Raw genomic sequence first — 18,150 nt, 5'->3', positions numbered from 1 at the left:
GACCAAACCCCCCCTTGCGCCGTGAACCTTCCTCCAACCCTCCACCATTCATCCCACGGGATCCAGCCTCGATCCCAGGGACGTTGTGGTGCCTCCACCAGCCCGGGGTGTGGGGTCAGCCCTGTCCCTCCCTCGTGGCTGCTGTGCCCACACGTCCCCCCGTGCCCCCGCAGGACCATGCAGAGCAGCCCATCGGAGCCGCCGCCACCATGGCCCACGAGATCGGCCACAACTTTGGGATGGTCCACGACACCAAGGGCTGCTGCGTGGAGGCCACCCCGGAGCAAGGGGGCTGTGTCATGGCAGCAGCCACGGGGTAAGAGGTGCTGGGGGGGTGGGACGTGTCCCCAAAGCCCCCCAGCAGGGTGTGGGGGCTGTTTGCAGCTGGGTGGGCTGGGAGTGGGGAGGGAATCTCGGCATCTCCAGGCACATCCCAGGGTGGGGATGTCAGACCCCAGCACTGATCCCATGGGATTTAATATCTCCCTGGGTGGATTTTGGTGGGGAAAAGGACATTTTTGACTGCCTTCAGCCTACCCCTATTTTCACATCTCAAATATTGGGAATATTGGCTTTTTCACCCACCACAACTTGCAGGGACTTAGAGCTTTCCCCACAGTTCAAATTTCCTCCAGGTTTCAAAAGCACTTTTGCAAAACATCCTTCTGTGTCATCTCAAAAATGAGGTGTCCTGATAAGAAATAAAACTTCTTTTTCGGGGCTAGGAGGAAACGAAACCATTAGTAAGAAGGAGGAAATGCTTCTTCATAAATCACCCAAAAAAACCCACAAACTTTGCAAAATCACGGAAGAGCTGAGCTCTGAGTTCCTCTAGAAAAAACAGTTTCTCTCCAGCTCCTCAGGCTGTTGGAAAAATGACCTTACACTTTGGAGGCTCTAATTATTTCTTTAGCTGTTCTATGGTGTTTTTTTGGGTTTTTTTTTTGGTGATCCTTTTCTGTATTTCTTTAATTTTTAAATGATTTTCATCCGTCACAACCCTGGAGGTGTTTAAGTACCCCAGATGGTGACTTCCCCTCAACAGTTCAGCGATAACATCTTTTTAACTGACATCCTGAGCAGATGTGGGGACCTGCCCTGTGGTTATTTTGAGGGTGGTGGCTGTGGTGTCCCAGGTGCAGGGCACGGAGGTGGCATCTGCACCAGCATCGAGCTCGCAGAGCCTGCAGGGGTTGGTGCTCCTGCGCTTTGAGGTTCTCACTGTAAGGGCCTCCATCTCCAAAAGGGTTCATGCTGGAGGGTTGATGCTCCGGGGGTGGCTTTCCATTCCCCCCCTCAACCCATTCCTGATGATTTGGGGTTCAGGGGTTGTCCCCTGGTTGTTGTTCTGGTGCCAGTTGGGGTGGGAGATGCTCACAGGCTCACTTCTGCTCTTGGAAGGCTTTGTGCCAGTTTGTCCATGTCCTTAATTCCCAGCTCTGACTGTGGTTTTCCACCTTCCCCTGCTCCTGATCCCCCTGCTTCCCATCCCTCCCGGAAGGGTTTGTGCCACTTGTGTTTGATTCCCGGCTCTGACTGTGGTTTTCCACCTTCTCCTGCTCCTGACCACCCTGTTTTCCACCCCCTCCTCTCTGTCCCGTGCGCAGACACCCCTTCCCTCGCGTGTTCAGCTCCTGCAGCAAGAGGCAGCTGGAAAACTACTTCCAGAAGGGAGGTGGGATGTGCCTCTTCAACCTGCCCGACACCAAGGACCTGGTGGTGGGACGGAAATGCGGCAACGGCTTTCGGGAGGAAGGAGAAGACTGCGACTGTGGGGAGGTGGAGGTAGGAGCTGTTTTCACATCACTTCCCTGCACAGGCTTTTGCAGCTCGGCTGCAAGAAAGGCCACGTGGAGAGGGGGGTTTGCAAGTGATGGGAGGGGCGGAAAAGGGGCTGGAGGGAAGGGATAGGGAAGGGATGGAATCGTGGTCATGGAGCCGTGGCCATGGTGTTGTCTTCTTCTCCTTCTCCTGCCACCCAGGAGTGCACCAACCCCTGCTGCAACGCTCACAACTGCACGCTGAAGGAGGGGGCCCAGTGTGCCCACGGGGACTGCTGCCACAACTGCAAGGTGAGACCCTCACTGTGCCCCCAAACATGTGCCCAGCATGTCCCCACCATTCCCTCAGGAATCTCGTGCTGCACATCCGTAAGTTCAGACTCTGCCATGCCAGATGAGGGTTATGTGTAAACTTGTGTCTGCAGGAGAATCATGGAATGGTTGGGGTGGGAAGGCGACCTTAAAAATCATCCAGTTCCACCCCCTGCCATGGGCAGGGACACCTTCCACTAGCCCAGCTTGCTCCAACCTGGCTTTGGACACTTCCAGGGATCCAGGGGCAGCCACAGCTTCTCTGCCCAACCTGGGCCAGGGCCTCACCACCCTCACAGGGAAGATTTTCTTCCTTATATCCCATCTAACCCTTCCCTATGCCAGTGTAAAGCCATTCCTCCTTCTCCTGTCAGTCCAGACTCTTGTCCAAACTCCCTCTCCAGGACAATCTCCTCTGGTAGTTTCTGCCTCTGGTCCAGCCCAGGAATGTATCTCCATACCTTGCCAGCCCCATACACTCCCACAGGGACCATTGCAGATGGTTCACGTCCCCAGGCTGTGCCAGGAGGCAGCAGCCAGTCCCACCTTGTCCCCTTGGCTCAGTTTCTGTCTCCTCCTGACGCTCCTCTCTCCTCCCCTGGCAGCTGAAGGTGGCCGGGACGATGTGCCGGGAAGCAGCGGGATCCTGTGACCTGCCGGAATATTGCACTGGTGCCTCCCCCTACTGCCCAGCCAACGTGTACCTGCTGGATGGCTCCTCCTGTGCCTATGGAGAGGCCTATTGCAACAATGGCATGTGCATGACCCACCACCAGCAGTGTGTCCAGCTCTGGGGACCAGGTGAGTCCCACCAGCCCCAGCCTGGCCTCCTTCCCACCCCTCTCTGGAGCAGGAGCTGCTCTGGGTCTGCAGTGGGGTCCCCAAGGACTCTGCTTGTGGGGTTGGAGGGTATGGGGTGGAGGGGCATTGGCACAGGTTGGGCAGAGAAGCTGTGGCTGCCCCTGGATCCCTGGAAGTGTCCAAGGCCAGGTTGGAGCAACCTGGGCTAGTGGAAAGTGTCCCTGCCCATGGCAGGAGTGGAAAGAGATTCATTAATTCACGGCTTCCTTTCCCAAATTTTAATCACCCCCTGTGAGCCCTCAAGGCCCTGTAGAAATGACACAGACTCTGGAATGCTGGAGACACAGAAATTCCACAACTAATCAACATTCACGATCCCTGGAAGTGTCCCAGGCTGGGTTGGACAGGGCTTGGAGCAACCTGGGCTGGTGGAAGTTGTCCCTGCCCATGGTAGGGGGTTGGAATTGGGTGGGCTTTGGTCCCTTCCAACCCAAACCACTCTATGGTTCTATGACCAAAATCCTCTGCAAGGCCTCAGAAAAAGGAATTCCATCCCTCTTGTGCTGTCCCTGGTCCAGCCCCCTCAGCAGCAGCAATTCAAGAGGCTTCTCCATGGCGTTTTCTCCATGAACATCCAGCTGCTGGTCCCATTTTCAGTACTTCTCCCCACTTCCTGCTGTCCCCCATCCCAGTGGGACCTTTCCTGCCTCCCTGCAGGTGCCTGGCCAGCTCCAGACGCCTGTTTCCAGGACGTGAACATGGCTGGGAACACCTACGGCAACTGCGGCAAGGACAGCCAAGGGCGCTACGTCAAGTGTGACAAGAGGTGGGCGCAGCCCTGGCACCCCTGGGTGCCCCTTCTCCTCCTCCTGCACCCACAGCCCCCCAGTGCCCACCCCTGGGAGGGTTCTGCCCCAAACCTCTGGGTTCAGCCTCGTTTTTGAGGCCTGAGGAAGCCACCAAATCCTTCTGGGCTTTGTTTCCGTCGGTGCCGGGAGGTTGGACTTGATGATCTTGAGGGTCTTTCCCAACCCAAATGATCCTGTTGTCCCATCACGCAGCACCTCCCAGCACAGCCTGGTGGGAAGATCAAAGACAGCATCAGGGGCTGCTGTTTAGGGAGCGTGTGCTCCCCAGTATTCCCAGTTTATGGAATCAGGGAATGTCCTGAGCTGGCAGGGACCAACCCCATTGAGTCCAACCCCATTGAGTCCAACTCCATTGAGTCCAACTCCATTGAGTCCAACTCCTGGCCCTGCACAGGACACCCCAAAAATCCCACCATGTGCCTGGCAGTATTCCAGGGATATTAGAGGTCCCTTCCCCCATTTCTCAGTGCTGTCCATGATTTATCCAAGCCCTTCCCGAATCTGCCGAGCCACAACCCAGTGTGGCCGTGAATTCCGAGGGAGGCGATCCCGCAGGCGCGGGTCGAGGGGCAGGGAGACCCAGGGACTCACCCTGGCTCTTCCCTGCTCCCAGGGATGCCATGTGTGGAAAGATCCAGTGCCAGAGCTCGGCCAAGAAGCCCCAGGGGACCAACACGGTGTCCATCGACACCACCATCCGCTTCAACGGGCGCGAGGTGAAGTGCAGGGGCACCTACATGTACACGGCCAAGGACGACGAGGAGGACCTGTCCGACCCCGGGCTGGTGATGACAGGGACCAAGTGTGGAGATGGCATGGTGAGTGCCCCTTCCCAGGGCTGGGGGCTCCTGCAGGAGGCCATCTCCCAGGCTCTTACCCGGCTCCAGCGTGGATTTTGGCTCTTCACCAGTGGGATGTGGTTTGCTCCACGCGTGTGACCAGGGGACATCTCGACTGGGGCATTTCAGGATGTTTTCAGGCCACCAAGTTCTCACCTGGGGTATTTCCAGATGCCACCAGGTGTTTGCAGGCCAACAAACTGTTGTTATTTGGGGCATTTCTGGACATCCCCAGATGTTTTCAGGCCACCACATTCTTCTCCCTGGCCTCAAAGCTTTTTTTTTTTACAGTTCAGTTCACAGCAGCAGAATTGCCACAGGATTTTATGGATGAGGCTTCCTCCCAGGAATAAATTGTTTCCCAGGGGAAAGCTGTGTTAGGAACCAACGTGGCAAATCCAAAGCTAACTGGGAATTGGTCTCCTCCACAGCCCCTGCATCTCCAAGGAACTTTGAGGGGCCACTTGAGCTTAGGAAGGGCAGAGGGCTGGTGGAGAACAGGGTAGCAGGGGAGTCTGCCAGGGGGAGTTGGCTGTGGAGATACTTCCTTCCCTATCTGATGTTTGAACAGTGGAATTTCCATCCCAGTTTGGGATGGGAGGCCACAACATTGACATTTTCCCGGGAAAGGGTGGCTGGGTTTGAAAACCAGCACTGAGGGGTTTTTTTGGCTGAGTTTTAGGGCCAGATGGGAAATGGTTTGTCCAGGAGCTGCCAGGTGGGTTGGCAGGGGAGGAGGCTGGCAGCGGTGCTGGCTGGTCCTGGATGTGGGAATGGCAGAGGCTTCCCGGGCCAGGCTGAAAATCGGAGTGAAATCCGCTGACCTGGAATGAGGCGATTCATCCCAACGGCATTTTCCAAACGGAGAACATCCTTCCAAAGAAGCCCCAGAGAAGCCCTGAGAAGGTCAGTGTGTTCTCTCCCGGGTCTCTCTCCAACCTCCCTGGCTCTCCCCCAGGTTTGCAAGGACCGCCGGTGCCAAAACGCCTCCCTTTTTGAGCTGGAAAAGTGCGTTTCCCGCTGCAACGGCCACGGGGTGAGTTGTGACCCGACACCTCCAGGAAAACCCTGGCATGAGGAGCAGATTTTTAAGGCAAACCAAGCTTCTTCCCCCAGGGATGAGACCCTCTGCATTTCTGCCTTTCCTCTCTGTGCCAGGCACCAGCTCCAGGTGAGGCTGAGCTGGGGTCTTCGCTCAGCCTCGTGCCCGAGCGAGAGGAAGGAAATCATTCCTGATGTAGGGACCATCTGCACAGTTTGGATCAGGGTCCAGTTTGAACTGGAGAGTGTTTAGAGCTCGGAGCAGGTGCCTGTTCCCTCTGAGAGGAAAACAAGGGTTAGAAAGACAACTGGGACTGCAAAAAAAGCAGGGAAATGGTTCAGGGAGTACAAAGAGACGTTGTTGTCCAAAGCTCAAAGGTTGCAAGGGTCGGAGCTCTGTGGAATGTGGGGCTTTGGGAGATGAGGCAACAGCAAACTGTGGGAGATCTGCAGGATTATGTGGAGGGATGTGATTGTGAAACACCCAAATTTACCCTTCTGTTCTGCTCAAAGAGCTGGGGGGGTTCCCCTGGAGAAGAGAAGGCTCCAGGGAGACCTGAGAGCCCCTGGCAGGGCCTAAAGGGGCTCCAGGAGAGCTGGAGAGGGACTGGGGACAAGGCATGGAGGGACAGCACACAGGGAATGGCTTCCCACTGCCAGAGGGCAGGGATAGATGGGATAGTGGGAAGGAATTGCTGGCTGGGAGGGTGAGGAGGCCTCGGCCCAGGTTGGGCGGAGAAGCTGTGGCTGCCCCTGGATCCCTGGAAGTGTCCAAGGCCGGGTTGGAGCAGCCTGGTCTGGTGGGAGGTGTCCCTGACCATGGCAGAGGGTGGAACTGGATGATCTTTGAGGTCCCTCCCAACCCAAACCATCCTGTGATTCCATGACGTTCAGGGGGTGAACATTATCAGGCTTTCAAGCTCCTTCATCCCAAATTCCCATCACTCACTGCCTCCTCTCGCCCCCCACCCTACAGGCCATCCCTTCCACACCTCCCTGGTGGTCTCCAACCCTCCTCCTCTCCCTGCAGGTCTGCAACAGCAACAAGAACTGCCACTGTGATGCCGGCTGGGCTCCCCCCTACTGCGAGGAGCCAGGGCTGGGGGGCAGCGTGGACAGTGGCCCCGTGCAGCCCAACAGTGAGTGCCGGCACCATGGGGTGCTCCTGGGGCTGGAGTGATGCCAGGAGAGGGGGAAATGGGGGCACAGAGCTGCTGGCAGCCCTGCTCCCAGAGGGGCTGGGTTGGCTCTGTCCAGGCAGACCCACAGTCCGTGTTCAGTGGTCTTGCTGTCCTTGGTTGCTTGGTGGCCACCCGTGGCCCTGAGAGGCTGCTGGGTGGTCCTGCTGCCTTTCTGGAGGTGGGATCAGCGTTCCCCAGCGTCTCCCAGCCCCTCAGGCCTCTCTGTGCTTCCCCTGGCAGACCACGAGGCCGTTCTGATCGCCCTCCTCGTCATCTTCCTCTTCCTCCTGCCGGCCCTGACGATGAGCGTCTACTACTGGTACCGGAGGGAGAACTCCCTCCTGAATAAATGGATAAAGGAGATGAGGAAGAGGAGCCAGGAGGCCTACAGGTGGGTGGGGCATCCCAAATCCCTCCTTTCTTGGGGACTTGTTTCATGCAGCCTGGTAGGAATGGCTGGGGAGGAGCTGGAGGTGCCCAGGGCCATTTTCCGAGTTTTAGGAGAACTGGTTTGAGGTCTGCAGAGCTTTCTCTGGGAGAATCTGAGGCTCTCAGCGATTCCATGAGCAGAAGAAGAATCTTCTGGACAGGACAATCCCAGGGAGTGATGATAAAGGTGGTTGGTAGCAAGGAGGTTGAGTCCTGACTCCCAGCAGGCTGCAAGAATTCCAAGGGCTCTGAAGGGCCACTGGATTTTGATATTGTCATTATTTGCCCTCCCAGCACAGGTAGAGACACAAAACCCCCTCAGAGCCCCGAAAATAATTGAGGAGGAAACCCCCAAATCAACCCACCCTTCATTCCCCCCATTGCCTGGAGACAGACCCCCCCAAGCAGTGCCGTTAACGAGCTGTTAATTGAGGCAGGACCTCCCTGAGGTGCAGAATTTCGGGAGGCAGCTGTTCCTGAAGGGACTGCTTTATTTTGCCATCCGTGATTGACTTTGGAATTCCCAGCAGGAGCAAATCCATCGGTCGGAAGTCGAGCAACGGCCACTCCAAAACTGCCTTCACCTTGAGGAACTTGTCCACCTCCAGCCACAGCGATAAAGTAAGTGAGAAATCGTCAATAAGGTGATAAATCATCAGTAAAGTGATAAATCATCAGTAAAGTGATAAATCATCAATAAGTGACAACTTACTTTATTGATAAGTGATAAATCATTAATAAAGTGATAAATCATCAATAAAATAAGTGATACCTTTATTGATAAGTGATAAATCATTAATAAAGTGATAAACTGTCAATAAAATAAGTGATACTTTATTGATAAGTAATAAATCATCAGTAAAGTGATAAATCATCAATAAAATAAGTGATAACTTACTTTATTGATAAGCAATAAATCATTAATAAAGTGATAAATCATCAATAAAATAAGTGATAACTTACTTTATTGATACGTGATAAATCATCAATAAATGGATAAACTATCAATAAGTGATAAATCATCAATAAGTGATAACTTATCAATAAAGTATGTGATAACTCATCAATGAAATAAATGATAGCTTATCAATAAAATAAGTGATAAATCATCAGTAAATTGATAAATCATCAATAAAATAAGTGGTAACTTATCGATAAAGTAAGTGATAACTTATCAATAAAGTGAGTGATAAATCATCAATAAAGTGATAAATCAATCAAATAAGCGGTAACATGTCAATAAAGTAAGTGATAACATAAATAAAGTGATAAATCATCAATGAAGTGATAAATCATTAATAAAGTGATAAATCATCAATAAAATAAGAGGTAATTTATCAAGAAAGTGATAACTCATCAATAAAGTAAGTGATAACTTATCAATAAAGTAAGTTAAAATTTAGAAAGAACTTAGGAGGAACTTATGAAAAATTTATGAAGAATTTAGGGAGAATTTTGGAACAATTTAGAAGGAATTTAGAAGAAATTTATGAAGAAATTAGGAAGTCTTTATGGAGAATTTAGGAAGAATTTAGGAGGAATTTAGGAATAATTTAGGAGGAATTTGGGAGGAATGCAGGTTTTTCGAGCATGGCCCGTGTCTGAGAGCAGGGCAGAGCAGATGATTTCTCCCACCTGCTGGAAATCTGGTGTGGGTTTACCAGAGCTTTCCCTGCTCCAGCAATCCAGGACCAGCACCCTTCTCCTCCCTGGGTGCTCTCACACCCGGAATCTCGGGGTCACTGAGGTCGGAAAAGACCTCTAGGACTGAGTTCAGCCATAAAACATCTTCAGTGTTTGGGCAGGATGGTAAAAAAGGGGAGGGGGAGGAAAGTGGGATAAACCCCACAAGCCGAAGCTGCTCCCAGGAACAATTCCCGAAGGATTTTCCCCTGCAGGTGACCCGGGCCGCCTTCCTGCCCACCTCCTGCTCTCCCCACCCCGGCTCTCAGCCCGTCAACGTGGTCCACCCGCTCCGCCCGGCCCCAATTCCATCCCCCCGCGGCCCAGAGACCCCAAACCCGCCAGGCCACCCCCGCCGCTCGCCAAATCCCTGCCGGGCCCCACCAGAGCCGGCGGCTCCCAGGCCAAGCTCCCGCCTCCCAGGAAACCCCTGCCCTGCAGCCCCCTGAGGACCCCCCAGGTGAGCCCTGCCTGGACTTCCACGGGGGGGAATTCCACGGGGTTGGGGGTTTTTTGGGATGGTTTTGGGTTGGGAGCTACTGAAGAGCTGCTGCATCACCCCAGGAGGGGGATCTGTTGGGCAGTGAGGGAAGTTCAGTGGAGAATGGGAATAATTTAGTGTAGTTTGGGTGTTGTTAATGGGAATATTTTAGGGTAGTTGGGGTGTTGTTAATGGGAATATTTTAGGGTAGTTTGGGTGTTGTTAATGGGAATATTTTAGAGTAGTTTGGGTGTTGTTAACGGGAATATTTGAAGGTAGTTGGGATGTTGTTAATGGGAATGTCTGAAGGTGGTTGGGGTGTTGTTAATGAGAATATTTTAAGGTAATTTGGGTGTTGTTGATAAGAATATTTTTGGATGGTTGGGGTGTTGTTAAGGGGAATAATTTAAGATAGTTTGGCTGCTGTTAATGAGAATATTTTAGGTTAGTTTGGGTGTTGTTAATGGCAATATTTTAAGGTGGGATATTCTTGATGGGAATGTTTTAAGGTAGTTGTGCTCTTGTTAATAACAATAGTTTGAGGTGTCGTGAATAGGAATAATTTAGTGTAGTCTGGGTGCTTTTAATGAGAATATTTTTGGGTAGTTTGGGTGGTTTTGATAAGAATATTCTAGGATGGTTGGGGTGTTGTTAATGGGAATGTTTTAAGGTAGTTGTGCGTTAATGAACAATTAGTGTAGTTTGGTTAATGGAATATTTAGGTATTGGTCTTATGGAATATTTTGGTGTTTGTGTTTTAAAAATATTTAGATGTTAGTGGTTAAGGAATGTTTAGTAGCTGTTTGTTAATAGGAATAATTTAGGTAGTTTGGGTGTTAATGGAATATTTAGTGTAGTCTGGGTGCTGTTAATGAGAATATTTTAGGGTAGTTTGGGTGTTTTTGATAAGAATATTCTAGGATGGTTGGGGTGTTGTTAATGGGAATGTTTTAAGGTAGTTGGGTGCTGTTAATGGGAATAATTTAGTGTAGTTTGGATCTTGTTAATGGGAATATTTAAGGTAGTTTGGATCTTGTTAATGGGAATATTTTAGGGTGGTTTGGGTGTTTTTGATAACAATATTTTAGGATGGTTGGGGTGTTGTTAATGGGAATGTTTTAAGGTAGTTGGGATGTTGTTAATGGGAATAATTTAGTGTAGTTTGGGTGTTAATGGCAATATTTTAGGGTAGTTTGGATGTTGTTAATGAGAATATTGGAAGGTAGTTTGGGTGCTGTTAATGAGAATATTTTAGGGTAGTTTGGGTGCTGTTGATAAGAATATTTTAGGATGGTTGGGGTGTTGTTAATAAGAGTATTTTAGGGTAGTTTGGGTGCTGTAATGAGAATATTTGAAGGTTCTTTGGATGTTGTTCCGTGCCTGGGAGCACCTCAGCTCTGCGGTGGGGGAGGGAGGTTTGCAGGAGGTCACTGGATGCTCCTTTTGCCCCTCCCCACACGCACCCCTTGTGACTCCAGGTGGTCCCAAAGCAGCAGCCCCCGCGTCGGCCGCTCCCTGGGAGTCCCCTCCTGGCCAAAGAGCTGCCTCCTGCACATGGACAGACCCTGCTGGTCATGGTCCCTCCTACCAACTTCCAGCCATCGGGGACGAGTGCCACGAGCCACCCCACGAGGCCCTTGAAGTGAGTTCAGTGTCCCCCACCACGGGTGGGGTCCTGCAGGTTGGGTGCAGTGTGTGTGTTGGGGGATGTCACACCTTGGGGTGGGTCTGCAGGACCTCACAGGGTTTGGCCAAAATGGGCCAAGAGCCACCAAGGTTTGGGGTTTTGAGGTACTGGGTTAAGGGAGGTGCCATATTTTGGGGGGGAGGCTCCCATCCCAGGTGTGGAGGGATCTGTTGGGATTCAGTGAAAGTGGGAAGGGATGGACAAGGTGTGAAGGGATGGACACTGATGTTCTCTTCCCTCTTCCCTCCCTGCAGACCGATGCCACCTCAAAGGTGAGTGAAGGACATCCCACGGGCCCCTGGCACTGCCTGTGGGGGGTGGCCTTTGGTTTGGCACCAGATTGGGAGCCAGGAGACCTGGGATTGGATTCCCAGCTTCCCAGAAGCTCCTGGATGAGCAGGACACAGTCCCTCTGGCTACCCCACCACCAACAGGGCTTGAGCACCTGTGTCCAAAGGAGTGGAGGACATGGGTTTTCCAGTCCAAGCCTTTTCCAATATCACTGCTACTTCCAGCTCTTGCTGTGCTGCCCAATCCTCTGGCTATGGGTCAGTGGAGCCCCAAGGGATTGTGTTTACATCCACTCCTGCTGCTCAGGCTCAGGGGGCTGTATCCCTGTATCCATCCATGGGGAGATAACACCATGCTGGAATGAAGTTGTCCCTCATCTCCAGCCAGTGATCTGTGTTCATCACTGCTCTGAACCCCTAACACAATTTTGGGTTCTCACTTCGCGGTTGCCACCACGAAGAGTTGCCTGTGCCCCAAAATGTCTCGGGATAACTCAATCCCTGGAGCTCAGCATTCCAAGGAGATAACCCAGGGCTGGTCTGGGGTTCCTAAAGGGAAGGGTTTGGCACATCCTGGCAGCCAAAATCATCTCCCTTCCCTAAACTGTGGGGTTTTGTCTGTGCTGCCCACTGAGAACAATCCCAGAGAGGGACTTGGGACAAGGGATGGAGGGACAGGACACAATGAATGGCTTCCCATTGACAGAGGGCAGGGAGAGATGGGATATTGGAAAGGAATTCCTGGCTGGGAGGGTGGGCAGGCCCTGGCACAGGTTGGGCAGAGAAGCTGTGGCTGCCCCTGGATCCCTGGAAGTGTCCCAGGCCAGGTTGGAGCAACCTGGGATAGTGGAAGGTGTCCCTGCCCATATCAGGACAAAATGATCTTTAAGTTCCCTTCCAGCTCAACCATTCTGTGATTCCATAACTCCTGAATTCCCAGGATGGGAACAGGCTCCATATGGGGTTGGTTGAGCTTGTGATGTCTCTTGGTGTTGCACAAACCACCTTGACTGTTTGTAGATGTCCCTGGGCATCATCATTCCCACTGCTGGTCACTGCCCGGTGTCACCACAGGTCCTGTCATGGTTCTTGGGGTCCTCCAAAGGAAAACCAAGCAGTTTTCAACTCAGAGCAGTGCAATCTGTGGTTCAGCCTCTGCAAGGGGACATGGGTGACCACAGCAGTGCCCTCTGGTCTCAGGGACAGCAGCTGGTCTGTCTGTGGGGGGTTGGTTGTGGTGGAGGTGGTTTGGTGTCTGCACTCAAAGAGCTCTTTCCTTCTTCTTCTCGCTCCAGGCCAGTCCCAGCCATCAAAGTCCAATCAACCTCCTTCCCCTCCAAGAAGTGACAATCCAAGGCCACCTGAAGCCCGTCCTTCCCGAGCTGGCTCTCCTGATTTGCACTGCTCTGGCCACAGGGGTCGTTCATTCCTCTCCTTTTGTTTGTCTTTTGATACCAGAGGACTATTTTTGATAAGACAGAATTTGTATTCAGCACAAAAACTGTAAGGGGTGGGGGGTGTGGTGGGGTGGGAAAGGGAGGGGGGAGGAGGAAACTGGTACCATGACTTCACTGAAGGTTGGAGGTGGGGTTTCCATGGTGGACATTCCATCCTGGCATCGCTTCCCGCCCAGTTTGCCTCCCAGCTTCGGTCGCTCCTTGAACGTCGCACAGGGGCTGGGCCGGGGGTGACCCCGGGGTGGGGGGGCATGAGGACATCCAACGCTGATGGAAGATGCTGGTGACAGCATAATGTCCTTCTGGCTACCTCCTCCTTCTCCTCCAGGCCTGGTGAGACCCCCCCAACCTCCACCATCCTCCACCCACCACCCACTGCCACCAGAGCTCAACGCTGGGGCATCCTCTGCGGGGGCAGAGGAGACATTTACCGTGAGAGAAACGCAGGGTCCGCTTTGGATCGGGACATTTCCATGAAGGATCCAGGTTCTCAGGCTCCTCCTGACCCCCACCCTGTCCGATTGCACAAGGTGACAATCCCGGGGTTCTCCTGGAAGGAGCGGCTGCCCGGGAAGCGTTTGGATGCCTCAGGTGCTGGTGGCAGCCGGTCACCAGGGTGCTTTAGGGGGGCTCAGGAGCCCCCCCCTCAACAAACCTTGCCTGTTCCCTGCTCGTGGGCCAAGCCCTGAGCTGGGATGAAGAGCAGGAAAACCTCCTGCCCGTGCCATGGGCTTGTCCAGAGGCCTCGTTGGCCAAGCCACTGCATTTCTCTGTGCCTCAGTTCCCCTCCCTGTGTGGAAAAGGGGGGGGAAAGGGGGTGATAACCTACCTCACAGGGGTGTTGTGAGGTTGAACAAACTCATGTCTTGAAAGGGCTTTCCGCTCCTCAGATCAAAGGTGCTGTTGACCTTGCACGGTTTTTTGTGCCACTTTCCTGTGACTTGACATGCGGCTCTAGCAGGGTCTGAAACGAGAACAAAGACTTGCTACTGTCCCCTGGCTCCTCTGGCTCTTTTCTCGCTCAGAAATTCCCTGAACCCTTAGAAACCAAGATTTCCAAGTCTTCCAAGGCCTGCAAAAATGATCCCAGGAGTCCCTTAAACCTGGGATGGTTCAGCCCATCTGTGAGTCCCGTGTCAACTCCGCTGGGGTAGAGCCCGTCTGACCTGGGACAGATCTCTTTGAGATGTGTCCAGCTGTGGTGTAAGTTCAGGGACAACCCTCAGGAAGCTGTTCTGGTGTTTCATTATCCCCAGGCTGTGGTTGAAGCCACCTGAACCTGAGCTGTCCTCGCTCTCACCATCAGGCTTCGTTTTGAAGCCTTTGGTCTTGCACGTGGCTCTTCCCTGAAGCATCTTCATGGAGAATTTCTTCATGGAAAGGGTTGTGAAACGTTGGAAGGGGCTGCCCAGGGAGGTGGTGGAGTCCCCACCCCTGGAAGTGTCCAGGGAAGGACTGGATGTGGCACTCAGTGCTCTGGGCTGGGGGGCAAGGTGGGGATGGGGCACAGGGGGGACCTGATGACCTTGGAGGGCTTTTCCAGCCTTAATGATCCTGTGGTCTCTGGTACCTCCATATTTCTCTTGGTTCGTGGATGTCCACGTGGGATCTTGGATCCAACATCTCCTCTGACTTTAATAACAAGTCACAAAATCACAGAGTCATTGAGGTTGAAAGGGAAGGACCTCTCAGAGGAGCTCCAGAGATGAATGAGCTGATCCCTAAATATTCTCAAGATCCCGTTGGTTTTAATGATCTCCTGAGGAACCTTGGACCAGAACCTTTGGAGCTGCTGAAGAGGGAAAAACCTGCTCCTTTCCTGGGCAATCCCTGCCTTCTGCTGCCCACTGTGCCAGCAGAGGCTCAAACAGCTGGGGAGGGTTTGGAGAGGTCTCTGCAGGGATGAAGTGGTTGGAAAAACCTTTTCTCCATGTGTAGGACCGTTTAACTTAATGACAAAGGGAGGGATGACAGGTCAAAAAACCTGGGGGACCAGCAAGTGGACACCCATCTGGGGGTAAATCTGAGAGCTCTTCAGGTGAGAAAGGAATTTCCAGAAAGGATTTGATAAAACCCCACAGTTTCAAACTCAGGGATCCTGCAGAGCTCTCGGGCTCTGCTCAGCGACACAAGAAGTGCTCAGAGGGATCTCCACCCTTCTCAAAGGCCCTTTCCCTGCCTGGGATGTCCTTGCACACCCCAGCAGATCTTTCCTGGGGCTCCCTGTCTGGAGCAGGGATATGAGAGGAGGGTAATTTGGGGGGTGATGCACGGCGGTCTCGTGGCTGGCTCTGTGGAAGCTGAGGTGGCCCCAGGGTGTGCAGGTGGGTGGTGTCCATCCTGATGCACCCACAGGTGCGAGACGTGGCCTGGGGTCCACGGGACAGGCAGGATTTGGAGGCTGGTAAGAGAAACTCGTGGATGCAGGGAGGGAGATTTGGGTGCCCGGGTGGCACTAGATGGCAGCAGATGCTCACGAATCCTCTGCTCGGAATTCCTGGGATTTCCAGCGAGCAGGTCCTCGAGTGCAGCTCTTTCTCCTTGATCTCTCTCCTCTGGCCCATCATCTGCAAATCCATTAAAAAGCATCAGCTGGGCGTGAAAGCTGCTGAGTGTTCCTGGGGGCTCCCTGAGCTTCCACGTGGTTCCCCAGTGGACCTTCCCTCGTCATAAAAGGGAATGTGTGAAAGGCTAAGAGAGATCAAGGTGTTCCCCTGGAGAAGAGAAGGCTCCAGGGAGACCTGAAAGCCCCTGGCAGGGCCTGAAGGGGCTCCAGGAGAGCTGGAGAGGGACTGGGGACAAGGCATGGAGGGACAGGACACAGGGAATGGCTTCAGAGTGGAAAAGGAGAGATTTAGATGGGATATTGGGAAGGAATTGCTGGCTGTGAGGGTGGGGAGGCCCTGGCCCAGGTTGGGCAGAGAAGCTGTGGCTGCCCCTGGATCCCTGGAAGTGTCCAAGGCCAGGTTGGAGCAACCTGGAGTGGGAGGGGTGGAACTGGATGGACTTTTAAGTTCTTTTTAACCCAAACTATTCTGTACTTATATTATTAATATAATCAATAGTATTAATTAATAGCATGAATAATAATGAGCTTCAGAAACTGAGGGGAATTTTCTGGAGCACACTGGGGAGGTCACCTTGGGATGGGAAGTGTCCTCCTTGGCTCCCTGGAGCCTGAATTTTGGGGTGCCCCAGGTTTGCTGGGGTGCCCCAGCCCCAGACAGGCTCTGCCCCCTGGGGTGCAGGACAGGGGGACATTCCTAGAGCAAAATGCAAAAGCATCTCACAGAATGCCAGAATCTCCTGAGCTGGATCCACAAGGATCAAGTCCAGCTCCTGGCCCTTCAGAGGACACCCCCTCAGCAATCCCACCTTGTCCCTCAGAGCGTTGTCCAAACGCTGCTTGCACAATTCCTTTTATTTTTCTCATCCCTTTTAAAATTTATTTCATCTTTCTGTTTTCCTCAGTCATGCTGCACCCTGGAATGGCAGGGATGAGGGGGGTGAACACCTGGAATGGCAGGGAACACATCCATGGGCACAGAGAGCTGCACAGAGGGCAGACAGACCCATGCATGGAGCCAAGGGGAAAAAATCATGGAAATAAAAGAGAAAAAAATAAAAAAAAGCAGTGAAGCAATTAATGAAGAGGCTCCTGCAGCTGAGGAACTTGAACCATTTATCATCTTCCAGCTCCTGCTCTTTCCTTTTGCTGTATTTGTCTTTGGCAGGTGAGGATCCCTCTCTCCATCCATCCCTCCCTCCCATCCAGAGCTGAGAGCTGAGAGATCCCCTCCCCATAGCCAAGAACAGGTCTGTTAAAAATGAAAATATAAAGCACAGCTTGACTTTAGTTCTCTGCATCCACTTCTACCCACCCAGAGCGAGGGGGGGGGGGGAAATACATTAATAATATTAAACACCCCCACGTGACAGAGACTGAGGTCCTGGCGAGGCTGTTGCTGAAGTGTTGCCTGGAGCTGATGTCTTATCTCTCTAATTTCTGAGTGTTTCTCCGAGCTGTGAGTGGCTTTCAAGTCTCAGTGCTGTGAAGTTCAAAGTGAGAAGTGGGGAAGCAGCACTTCTGTGCCAGCATTGGCAAAGCAGGGGCAGCTCTGCCTCCACAACCTCCTCTTCTGCTTTGAATCGCTGCTTGGAGAAAGGAATGGAGAAATCAGTGAGCCTGGACAACATCTGGAGCCTCCTGACAACAGCTGGGGCTTCCTGAGGATGTGGAGTCTTGGGGGGAGAGGAGCAGCTTCTGGAGTCCACAGGGGCTTGGAGAGCAAAGGTGAGTGAAGGCAGGGAGGGACCTGGAGATCAGAGGGGTCCCTGGGGAGCACAGAGATCCCTGGGGAGCACAAAGATCCCTGGAGAGCAGAGATCCATGGGGAGCAGAGAGATCCCTGGAGATCAGAGGGGTCCCTGGAGATCTTAGAGATCCCTGGAGAGCACAGGGATTCCCAGAGAGAAGAGAGATCCCTCGAGAGCAGAGGGGTCCCTGGAGATCAGAGAGAACCCTGGAGAGCAAAGAGATCCCTGGAGAACAGAGGTTCCTGGAGCTCAGAAAGATCTCTGGAGATCAGAGAGATCCCTGGAGAGCACAGAGGTACCTGGAGAGCAGACAGCCCATGCATGGTGCCTGGCTGGGATCCAGATGATCAGCTGAGATCACAGAATCCTGGAATGGTTGGGGTTGGAAAGGACCTTAAACCTCATCTTGTTCCATCTCCTGCCATGGGCAGGGACACCTTCCACCAGCCCAGGTTGCTCCAACCTGGCCTTGGACACTTCCAGGGATCCAGGGCCATCCACAGCTTCTCTGCCAGGGCCTCCCCACCCTCATCATAAAATCTTCTTCTCTCTATCTAATCTAAATCAACCCTCTTTTAGCTCAAACCCATCCCCTTGGCCCCAACAGGCCCTGCTAAAAAAATCTGTCCTCCTTTATGAACTAGAGACAGATTTGGGGATAATTTTCCAGCAAGGTGTGAATTTACCCTTTTGGATTCCCAGCAAGACGTGGAGAGGGGCAGAAAGCACCAGGAGAAGGGCAAGGCAGGGGTTACAGCTGCAGGACAGGACCTATCCCGATGGGAATGAGGGTCTCCAGCACCTGAGACTTGCTCTCCTGGTGGGTCCCATCAAGGTTCGTGCTGTGCAGAGATTGTCCAGCCCCAAATCTCTGTGCCAGGGGCTGAGCAAATCCATCAGGACAAACAGAAGTCCAGGTGTCACCCTGGAATTACCTGCTCCCCACTGGACCTGAGGTGTCCAAAGCCCAGTGTCCACCATC

The 18,150-nt window shown here is 52.8% G+C and overlaps 1 protein-coding gene across 1 annotated transcript in view; it reads left to right on the top strand.

The window, feature by feature from the left end:
- ADAM33 (ADAM metallopeptidase domain 33) overlaps positions 1 to 12,891 on the top strand; it is a 29,049-nt gene extending 16,158 nt beyond the window's left edge. The window contains 15 exon segments of the mRNA XM_050321032.1: positions 174 to 316; positions 1,608 to 1,785; positions 1,983 to 2,072; positions 2,699 to 2,894; positions 3,612 to 3,720; positions 4,377 to 4,581; positions 5,561 to 5,638; positions 6,674 to 6,782; positions 7,065 to 7,215; positions 7,784 to 7,874; positions 9,152 to 9,233; positions 9,236 to 9,396; positions 10,896 to 11,059; positions 11,359 to 11,376; positions 12,690 to 12,891. Coding sequence (XP_050176989.1) covers positions 174 to 316; positions 1,608 to 1,785; positions 1,983 to 2,072; positions 2,699 to 2,894; positions 3,612 to 3,720; positions 4,377 to 4,581; positions 5,561 to 5,638; positions 6,674 to 6,782; positions 7,065 to 7,215; positions 7,784 to 7,874; positions 9,152 to 9,233; positions 9,236 to 9,396; positions 10,896 to 11,059; positions 11,359 to 11,376; positions 12,690 to 12,741 — 1,827 coding nt within the window. The 3' untranslated portion in view covers positions 12,742 to 12,891.
- Positions 12,892 to 18,150: the final 5,259 nt, after the last annotated feature.

Source organism: Myiozetetes cayanensis, unplaced genomic scaffold (assembly GCF_022539395.1).
Source record: "Myiozetetes cayanensis isolate MyiCay16 unplaced genomic scaffold, myiCay2020 scf26, whole genome shotgun sequence".
NCBI classification, from domain to species: Eukaryota; Metazoa; Chordata; class Aves; order Passeriformes; family Tyrannidae; genus Myiozetetes; species Myiozetetes cayanensis.
The sequence above is the reverse complement of the archived record's forward strand: the minus strand, read 5'-3'. Positions and strand labels throughout refer to the sequence as shown.